General features: G+C 47.2%; 1 protein-coding gene across 1 annotated transcript in view; it reads left to right on the top strand.

Annotated features, from left to right (window-relative positions):
- Positions 1 to 10,533, top strand: part of GLG1 (golgi glycoprotein 1) — a 71,777-nt gene that overhangs the window by 52,657 nt on the left and 8,587 nt on the right. The window contains exons 12-21 of the mRNA XM_066636933.1: positions 250 to 387; positions 2,558 to 2,644; positions 2,905 to 2,967; positions 3,766 to 3,879; positions 4,250 to 4,338; positions 4,472 to 4,589; positions 6,271 to 6,363; positions 8,329 to 8,466; positions 9,045 to 9,168; positions 9,945 to 10,087. Coding sequence (XP_066493030.1) covers positions 250 to 387; positions 2,558 to 2,644; positions 2,905 to 2,967; positions 3,766 to 3,879; positions 4,250 to 4,338; positions 4,472 to 4,589; positions 6,271 to 6,363; positions 8,329 to 8,466; positions 9,045 to 9,168; positions 9,945 to 10,087 — 1,107 coding nt within the window. The remainder of the gene's footprint in view (positions 1 to 249; positions 388 to 2,557; positions 2,645 to 2,904; positions 2,968 to 3,765; positions 3,880 to 4,249; positions 4,339 to 4,471; positions 4,590 to 6,270; positions 6,364 to 8,328; positions 8,467 to 9,044; positions 9,169 to 9,944; positions 10,088 to 10,533) is intronic.

The following is a 10,533-nucleotide window of genomic DNA, read 5'->3' as shown; positions in this document are numbered from 1 at the left end:
TCTTGTTAAATATGTTTTAACTGGGCTTAGGGAATTGTGTCTCCCCAGTTGCAAGGAAGGTTTGAATTTTAGGGCGTAGGATTCTGGGCATGGAGAGATTGAGGCCAAGACTATCATAAGAGATTTGGGGTCCACATCTGGTTGGGGTGGGCACACTGTTTTTTCTGACCGGAAAGAGCAACCTCCTTCTCTGATCTAAGCAGTTGTGATTGTTCATCTGGATCAAATCTCTATCCTTGTGCTTGGCAGCTGTCCCGAGAATGCAGAGCAGAAGTACAGCGAATTCTGCACCAGCGTGCCTTGGATGTGAAACTGGATCCAGCCCTCCAGGACAAGTGCATGATAGATCTGGGGAAGTGGTGCAGTGAGAAAACAGAGACAGGACAGGTATCCTGCAGACCCATTTTCAGACTCCTTTGATGGGAAGAGTGGGGGAGGCCCCCAGTGACCTGGGAAAGGACATCTTCTTGTGTTGGATACTGATGAGCTTTGGGAGAGATGGCAGTGTTCCACACTGATGATGCTGTTCTCATGGAAATGATGATAGAAAGTTGATCATCTACCACCTTTTATATATAAGATGCATTTACTGCTCTGTTAGAAATGAGTGGAGATGTGCTGAAAGGGAATGTGTAAGTTTTTGTTGGGTGATATCATTGTGTTACCACTGGGATGCTTTAGAAAAATGGAATAGTTGGAGACTAGGAATGCCACAGGAATGTAGATATGACCTTCCAGGGGCTTCCTCTGTCAGCCTTGTGTGTGATGATGTCCTCCTCATCTGTGGTTGTCTGGTGCTTGTAGTTGTGAAGCTCTGACTGAGCTCTGTCACGCCTCGGGGACCAAGCAGTTGAGATCAGGAGAGGCTGCTGCGGGGGTGGTGGGAAAAGGGAATTGGAGAAGCTGGTCAAGGGTCAGGGTCCTCAAGGAAGCGGGACCAAGTTGGGTAGTGGTGGTGGTATAAGGAGGGAGAATGAATGGCTTGGTGGAGACTTGAAGATAAGGAAGGTGGGGAACAATACTGGAGAGTAGGGCTGGGATTGTGCGTTATTCGCAGGAAGGTTTGTAGATGAGGAAGGGGGCATAGGAGTCCTGGGACCAGAGTCTAATTGTGCCTGTTGTGGCTTCAGTCACTGCTGCCTCATAATGTGGCAACCATTGGAGGACAACAGCAGCCAAAAAACAGCATGCAGAGTTAGTGGTGGTGAATTTTTCTCACTGCTTTAATCCTTTGGCTGCTTTAATCCTTTGGCTGCTTCAACCTGCTAAGACTAAGGATTTCCCTTTGTCCAGATACATTTTTTCCATTGTCATCCTTCAGTTCTGAAAGTGGGATGTGTCCACTGAACTCACCGCTTTCTTTTTTGCAAGTATTCTTATTGCTTGTTTGCGCAGAGCTGAAACTTGGCACGCTGGTATCTCACTGTTCCTCTAAGGAGGTCAGGTTTGCATAGTTGGAACTGTCCCATGTTATCTTCCCTTCTGTCTCGAAAAGTGGTTTAGTTTGAATGACTGGGCCTTGACCCAGGTCACACTTTGAGCTTTGTGGGGATTGGAACTTGACTGCCCCAAACGAAGTCACTATGCCATACTGTGTGTAAACAAGGGATCAGCAAGTATCTCCTAATTCACTGTTGCAGGAATGAATTCAAGGAAAGAGAAGATTAAAGGAGATCAGCATTGGAAGCCTGGTTCTGATAGGCAGAGCGTTAAAGGGCCATTGTCCACACTTGATGAAGATTTGGGGTGCCCTGTGTATAGGTGAATTTTTTCCAGCCAGAGTTGCACTCTTTGGAATCTAAGTAAGAAGTTGGATGCATTGAATTTTAAACCCAGTGTAACCATCTCATGTGGAAGTGTGCCTCTGTTGTGTTGGAAGCAAAGCACTTTCCCCTGTGCCTTCTAAAGGGTGCTCCAGAACCTTTGGTAGGTTGTGAGATCCTATCTAGGGAAGGCCCTATTGTGGAGTGCCCTCTTGAAGGCATGGGAGACAGGAAAACTTCTCATTGTCAATGTCTGTTTACTGTGCCTTCTGGAGGACACTCCACCCACTGCTTATGTCTACTGGAGTCCAGTGATCTGTATGAAACTACCAGAAGTTCCGGAACACCCTCTGGAAGACAGATAGGAATTCACAGTAAAAAAATTTTCTTTACCCCCCTAAACTCACTGTTTCTGCTGTCCTTGGTTTCAGAATTCCTTCTGGCTTTCAGTGGTCTGCATAAGCCCAAGCTTATTCATTAGAGCTGGAAAGCCTCTAGATCAGCCTGTTCCTCTGTAGGAAGCAAAGCCCCGTGCTTCCAGTTTTCTAGGGTTGGATCAACTAAGTGTGGAGACTTATGAGCAGGGGCTCATGATGATGGATGGAAATGAGTTGGCTTCAAGCATCACTTCTTGAATCCATAGCAGCAGCATGGTGGAAGGTGGTCTTGGTTGTATTGGGAAAGTGAGGTATCCCCAAGCTTCTCAGGATTCTTTTGTGAACTTTTTCAAGGAATGCTCCCTTGTGTCAGATGAAGGTTTGTCTGTGTTAAGACTTTGCATGTCCCCTGTTTAGGAGCTGGAATGTCTCCAGGACCATCTGGATGACTTGGTGGCTGAATGCAGGGAGGTGGTTGGAAACCTGACAGAGCTGGAATCAGAGGTAGGAGGCTTTGGGTTTCAGTGAAGAGAGTGTTGAGCCTTGGGGCAGTTGGCCCTGCAGCATTTGAGTGAATGCCAGTGGGTGGCCCTTGTGTGGTTGATAACTCAGAAGGGGTGTCAATTTATGGCCTTCTGGTCACTAAAGGAATGTGGGAGAGGGTTGGATCTGAATTAGTGGTTGGAACAAAGCTCAAGGAGGTAGCGAACCATTTTGGGTGATGGAGCGTGGTTGCAAGTGTGAACTCTTTGTCTCCCTTGCAGGATATCCAGATTGAAGCCTTGCTGATGAGAGCATGCGAGCCGATCATCCAGACCTTCTGCCATGTGAGTGACTCCTGTATTGCAATATAAAAGTATAAGAGGACTTGTAGTCTTCCAATATGATCTTGGTTTTGGCTTGGTCTTGGCCCAGTATCTTGGTTAGATACCGGGTGAAGGAACAACAGTGTGTACAGGACTGTACATGTACTTGTTAATGAAGGAGGAAGGAGTGGAGCAGTGGGAGACCCGTAAGGTAAATGAGAAAACCGAGGGAACCTGGTGACACATAGCAGCTGCGTTAATCAGGTAAGTGGCATCTCCCATTTTCTGTGCCTGATGGATAACATGGCTTTGATTGTACATGACAATGTGTGGGCAACATCTGCAGAAATTCAGAAGACAAAACAGACAGAGCTCCATGCTGGTCCTCATCACAGACATCACCCATTACAAGTTGTGTGAGGTTTCACATGTTGCAGAGTTTGTAAAAGCTTTTAGGGAGGCTTTTGGATTGACTGGGCACAGAAGTGATTTGTGTGTTATGTGGCATACACAGCTCTGTGTGTCTCAGGAAATGACACTTTTAAAGGTTCTTACATCTTGGCTTTGCAAGAACGTTCAGAATGCTGCACTGCCTCTAGGCTTCATGATGGTACCAGGATAGAATCTTGGTGCATGCACCTGAGAGCTCTTGGGCTAAGTGAGCCTCCGTTGGTTTTAATTGTTGGGTTGCAGTTGAAGCTGGAGGCAGTGCTGTGTGTTGCCAGTCTTTGAATGATGGCTGAACTTGTTTCCTGAACTGTTACGGAAGATACCTGGTTGCTGATGTGGCAGTAAAATGTTGTTGCCTTCCCCACTCAGGAAGTAGCAGACAACCAGATTGATTCAGGGGACCTGATGGAGTGCCTCATTCAGAACAAACACCAGAAGGAGATGAATGAGAAGTGTGCAATTGGAGTCACGCATTTCCAGCTGGTGAGTGTGGTGGGTCCCCCAGCAACAGCTGGGTCACTGCTCCCTTGCTGGCCAGAGTCAGCTCAGCTGCTGAGGACTGAGGTCCTGGGGCTTCATTCCTCCTTCCTAATTCTGAGTTGGGACCACCCACCAGCCACTTCCTCTGACTTGATGCTCCTGATTTGCATGGCTCATGAGCCAGTGGCCTGTGTTCTATGTGGATGTTGTGTTCCCACTAACCTCACTGGAATGTTGCTGAGCAGGGGTCAGAAGATGGAGAGGGTTGTGTGTGGCACAGCTGCTACATGACTGACTGTGGGGATGCTCCGCAAGGGGCTGTTTCTGTCCAACCTGGAGGGGAACCTGCTGACTTTCCTTCTGCCCTTTGTAGGTTCAGATGAAGGATTTCCGATTCTCTTATAAATTCAAGATGGCCTGCAAGGAGGATGTGCTGAGGCTGTGTCCAAATATCAAGAAAAAGTATGTGGAAAATTTTACTTCCTGGTTAAAACCAAGAGATTGCTGTGTCGGGGTGTGCATAACTGGCAAGGGGATTGCTGTCAGGGTGGCCCTTGATCCAGGCTGGAGTGGTCACACTTCTTTCCCTCTGCAGGGTGGATGTGGTGATCTGTCTGAGCACCATGGTGCGCAATGACACACTGCAGGACGGAAAGGAGCACCGGGTTTCCGTGAAGTGTCGGAAGCAGCTGCGTGTGGAGGAGCTGGAAATGGTAAAGTACCTGGTTGTTGCTCTGAGAAGTCACAGGGGCTTCTCTCTGGGTCCTGGTTGCATTCCTGATGAAAAGATTTCATGCTATCTTATACCCATTTTGTGTTCTCAGTCTGGTCTGTGGCAGAGTTCTGCGGAAATATTGGCTGTTCTAAGGCCTTTGGCTCTAGAGGCAAATGGCTCTTATTGAGACAAGGTGATCGCCAATGCTCAACCAGTTCTCTGGACCCAACCATGGTCTCTTCCCTGTTTCTGTTTTTCCCCTGGGCCGCCAGGAGAGGAGAGTGTAGGAAAGGGAGATGGTCTTTGTTGCGTAACACAGAGAAGATTCTTGCTTTCTCCAAGCTGCCTCTTTGGGAGATTGCTGTTCAGTATTATGGAAGTTAAGAACATAAGAACAGCCCCACTGGATCAGGCCATAGGCCCATCTAGTCCAGCTTCCTGTATCTCACAGTGGCCCACCAAATGCCACAGGGAGCACGCAAGGCAAAAAGAGACCTACATCCTGTTGTCCTTCCTTGCATCTGGCTTTCTGACATAACTCATTTCTAAAATCAGGAGGTTGCACATACACATCATGGCTTGTAACCCGTGATGGACTTTTCTTCCAGACATTTGTCCAATCCCCTTTTAAAGGCATCTAGGCCAGACACCATCACCACATCCTGTGGCAAGGCATTCCACAGACCAACTACACGCTGAGTAAAGAAATATTTTCTTTTGTCTGTCCTAACTCTTCTAACACTCAATTTTAGTGGAGGTCCCCTGATTCTGGTGTTGCATGAGAGGGAAAAGAGCATCTCTGTATCCACTCTATCCTTCCCGTGCATAATTTTGTATGTCTCAATCATGTCCCCCTCAGGCACCTCTTTTTTAGACTGAAGAGCCCCAAATGCTGTAGCCTTTCCTTATAAGGAAGATGTGCCAGCCCAGTAATCATTTTAGTTGCTCTCTTTTGCACCTTTTCCATTTCCACTATGTCCTTTTTGAGATGTAGTGACCAGAACTGGACACAATACTCCAGGTGTGGCCTTACCATAGATTTGTACAACGGCATTATAATATTAGCTGTTTTGTTCTCAATACCTTTTCTAATGATCCCAAGCATAGAATTGGCCTTCTTCACTGCTGCTGCACATTGGGTCAACACTTTTATCGAGCTGTCGACCACCACCCCAAGATCTGATCTGTCACCAACAGTTCAGAACCCATTAGCCCAGTGTTTCTCAAACTTTGAGGGAGTTTCACTCCCTTGGTAAGTCCTTGCGAGGCAGGGACTAGGGCAGTGACGCGATCCCAGGGATTGTGTCACTAAGGGGGGCGAGGGGGGTGCTTTGCATTTACTTTCAGAAGGCAGGGCTGCAGCAGGCTACAGGAGGTATGAGGAGCCCTGGGCAACCCTGCACAGCGCTCCCCAAGGCTTGGAACGTTTGCTAAAAGCAGAGCAAAGCACCTCCTGCAAAACAGAAGTGGGGATCCTGGGGATCGCGTCGCTGCCCTCCCTCCTCTTTCTCCACCCCTTAAAGGCATGGGGGAAGCCTTACAAGAACTGGTGGATCGCGACCCACCAGTTTGAGAACCACTGCGTTAGCCTATAGAGTTGTATGCTTTGCATGCCCCAACTCAGCCCTTCCCTTCTGAGCCTGAATAGTGTTTGAACTTTGTGAGGGTTTGTCTTGCAGACTGAGGATATTCGCCTGGAACCAGAACTTTATGAGGCCTGCAAAGTGGACATCAAGAAGTCCTGCCAGAATGTTCCCTACGGCAATGCTCAGGTGATGGGCCTGTCTGGATCTCCTTGGGAGTGGGTTCTTGCTTGTTAAGAGGGCTCTGTCAGGAACATGTCCTGCATAACAGTGTATTTGGGGGCACCAGGAAGGGTGGAAAGTAGGTACAATCCTACCTATATGAGGAAGGGGAGCATATTATCCAGGAGAGACAGATGAGTCAGAAGCTCCATCTCCTGGGACCTTGTCTAACATTTGGGGTGTGTAAGTGTTCCTGACTAGCTTCCTTCTTGTCGTAAACTTAGGGGGCTTTGGGGTGCTCAGAGTTGTTTTAGATATTTGGGGTGCTCAGAGCCATTAGATATTTGATTTTCTCTGTAAACTGCTTTGTGAACTTTTTGTTGAAAAGCGGTATATAAATACTGTTGTTGTTGTTGTTGTTCTTTGTTCTTGAACCCTAAAGCCCTCAAGGCCCCTCTGCTCAGTACTACTGCCACCACCCTGTATGTGCCAGTGCGTCAGTCCAGGGACACTGAGACCCTCTAGGCTTAATTCTATCCCTTGCAGGCACTGAGCACTTTCACCAATTAAAGCTTCAGTCCTTAAGTTACTAGAGTTCAATGAGCACTTGGTAGCTTGCTGAATGGCTAGGCAGGATTCTGAACCTTTGTCCCCTACAGACAATGAAACAACTTGGTAAAAGATATTTTAGTTTATTAAGTACATAAGGTTACATAAAGTTACAGTAAGGCAGCAAATGCTAGAGGCATAAACATCTAGAAAACATATCAGCAATAAAATGATAAAGCTAGCTGGCTATCTCTATTAATCCCTATCTCTCACCTGGGTCAGTTACTCTTGTAGATCTTTTAGCTCCAGGCTACTTGTGAGGCCAGATGCCCATGGCGGACAATGGGCTCCAGCGTGCAGGATGTTGCACCCAAAAACTCTGCCCAAGAAGGAGCACGAACACCCCTTGGGGCACTCATTATTATACTTTGCTAGCCACTTCTACGTTACTGACTTAGTTTGGTTCAGGCTTCACATGCTAACCAAGGCCTAATGTGTACATATCCATGACACTTCCTCCCCGTGTTTTCTCTACAAGCATACATTCTGTTTCTCCATGGGCTCTCATCAGCCATATCGAGTCGACCATTCGAATAGGTCTCTCACACCTGTGCAAAGAAAATAGCAATAGAATTCCCTACCTATTCCAAAACCTAAGATGTACAACCAACAAAGATGTACGTGCTTGTGAGTTGTAAGTCAGGTATTCCTTGTTGAAACCTTTTTGCTGCCTCTGCTCCTGTTTAATTGTCATCGGCACACTAGTGGAGATCTGTGTGGAGTATCTGGAAAACAAATCTTGTGCTATATACTCTTGCTTGACTTACCTCTGTAGACCCCTTTTTCCCCGCACTGCATCTGGCTTTGCCTTCTGCTCAACTCCTGGTATTGACAATATTTCTGGAATTAGAGCTTTTGATTGTTTCAAAAGCCCCATGTTCTGGTTCATCTTTAAATAGGTTCATTTTTGTCCCTTCTCTCACAGTCCATTGCTGAAACTGTTCCTGTTTAAACGCAGTTCGGGCCTTTAGCAGTCATCCTAGCAAAGTTTCTTCTTGTTTCTAATCCTTTCTTAGTGCCATGCTTTTACTTGGCAGTGAATGGCACTTCTTACTGTTAAACCTCTCCTCCAGGCTGTGTACCCAGTTCTTCCAGTCAAACACGTTATTTTTCAAATCTCTCATCTCAATTCTTCGCTTCTCTCAGTTGAGCCTCCTTTAAATATTTGGCCGAAAACACAGTCCAGAGAACACCCCAGGTTAGCTCCTGTATTGGACAGATGCTACTTGATGCTTGGTTTAATGGCATGGTTTTTTTAACAGTAGGTCATTTGCCATCTCCTTGATGCTTCTTAGTAATGCTGAGGAGGATCCCTCTAGAGGGGGATCCCTCCAGTGACCAGGACCACCCCCAGGTGTTTCTAGCATTTTTATTTAATTGCAGATTATTGAGTGTCTGAAGGAAAACAAGAAAGACCTGAACTCCCGCTGTCATCAGAAGGTTTTCAAACTCCAGGAGACAGAAATGATGGATCCCGAACTGGACTACACACTCATGCGTGTCTGCAAGCAAATGATCAAAGTAAGCGTAGCTGGCTGCTGGTTTCCCCTCGGAATGAGACCTGCCCCCCTACTCCGTCATGTAGAGGGAGTTACTCATTAGGAACAGAAAACCATTGAGGATAAGGAATAGCCAGTACTTTGATGAATGCCTTCCTTTGCTTCTTCAGTCTCTGGGCAAGAGTTAGTTTGGGTGGTGGAAGGAGCTCTCTTCAGCTGCTCCTTTCCCTGGCCCATGGCAGAGATCAGGCTTCTTCCCATTGCTCTGATGTTGATTCTGGAAGGTGCAGCTTTCCAGGGACCTTAGCCTAATGGTATAGGCTGAAGGATGTTTCTACTTTCCGGTTCCCATTAATGGGTACAGGTGTTATCATGGTACTTGTTTATAGGAATTCATACCATGGGATTCATCTTCACTTTGCATGGGATTCATCCCATGCTGAATGAGTTCTGGGTGCACACATGTGATGGATAACTTGTCTGGCTTGCCCCTTGTCACTGTCTGCGTTCCAGGGCCAAGAGCCATGGCTGGAGGGTGGGTGGGGAGGAAATGATCTTGCTTTTCACCTGTTGAGTCATTGCTTCTGTTCCTCTTGCCAGAGATTCTGCCCAGAAGCAGATGCAAAGAACATGCTGCAGTGCCTCAAGCAGAACAAGAACAGTGAGGTCATGGATCCCAAATGCAAGCAGATGATCACCAAGCGGCAAATCACTCAGAACACAGGTGAGAGGAAACTGCTTGGGTTCCTGCAGGTCTCCGTGTGATGCATCACAAGGCTGCACTGGTGACTCCTGCCATTCAAACAAAGGGTAGCCTGGACAGTGGTGTACTGTGGTGCTGAGTGAATAAATAAAAATCTCCCCTCATGGGAGGGGCAGTCAGATGCCCCAGATTTGGATAGGTGCTTCTGCCTCTGGAACTGGGAAAACAGGGCTGCCAAAGGGCTACACTTCCTTTGTAGGTGGGAGCTATACACCTATCCTGTGTTTGTGCCTATTAAACTAAGAAAAGGTGAAGAAACAGAAGGAGACCCCAAGACAAAGTCTCAGACAGCAAGTGTGTGTCTTGCTGAGGAAGCCAGGCTATCCAGTGACCAAAAGTCAGGAAGCCTGGGCCTTGTCTCCCAGGGTGGGGAGTTGCACATCTGGGGGCAGCTGCCAGAGTGGAAAAGTCTTCTTGCCACAGAATCTTACATAGCCATACACCTAATGTTTGAGATGTCAGCAGCCTCTAAGCAAATCTTTACAACCATTAGGTGTGGAAATGGAAGCTGAATTCTATACCCGTGAGTGTTGCTCGTTCTGTACTCTTGCAGAACTGTGGTGTACCCACAGCCCCTTGTGCAGTTTTTCCAGCAAGGTCGAAGCTGCATCTTAACTTGGCTCAGTGAAAGGCATCCCCAACTGCAAATTCCTTAGTCAGGTTTGTGCAATTCTGCAGATGATGCTTCTTTCTAGGGTCTCACCTTGAATACGATGCTGCTCTTTCCTCCTTGCTAGACTATCGTCTGAACCCAGTGCTTAGGAAGGCCTGCAAAGCCGACATTCCAAAATTCTGTGAGAGCATTCTGCGCAAAGCCAAGGATGACTCAGAGTTGGAAGGTCAAGTCATATCTTGTCTGAAGCTGAAATATGCAGATCAGGTGACTAAGGAGTGCATGTGAGTCTGTGTCTTAGCTGGGGGAGAAAGGCCTGCAGAGATTAGAAGTTGCATTTACTGCCTAATTGTTTGAGACACACAGACATATTAAAGTGCTGAATGCTTGTCTTCTAGCATGAGGCATTTTCTGAGTTAAAGCTTTGACCCTTGCTACACACTGCTTTTGTAACAAAGTGGACCTGTGTAGGCCAGGCTATTGAGAATTCTGTAGGATCCCTCCAGAGACAGACAGAAAGCTGTTACCATAGAGCTTCTGGCTACCTCTCTCCTTCACAGCTGATTGCTGCTTCTCCTCCCCTTCCAGATATTTTGGGAAAACTAGGAGAGAGAAGATGTGCTTTGCGATTGCCCTCCATCTTCTTCTGCCTGTCTCGGGGCAGGGGGGAAGCAGCACATTGAAATTTCAGTCATCAGTATCCAACTTGCATG

This window comes from Tiliqua scincoides, chromosome 9 (assembly GCF_035046505.1).
Source record: "Tiliqua scincoides isolate rTilSci1 chromosome 9, rTilSci1.hap2, whole genome shotgun sequence".
Taxonomy (NCBI): Eukaryota; Metazoa; Chordata; class Lepidosauria; order Squamata; family Scincidae; genus Tiliqua; species Tiliqua scincoides.
Note: the sequence above shows the minus strand (reverse complement) of the source record. Positions and strands in the feature narration are given on the sequence as shown.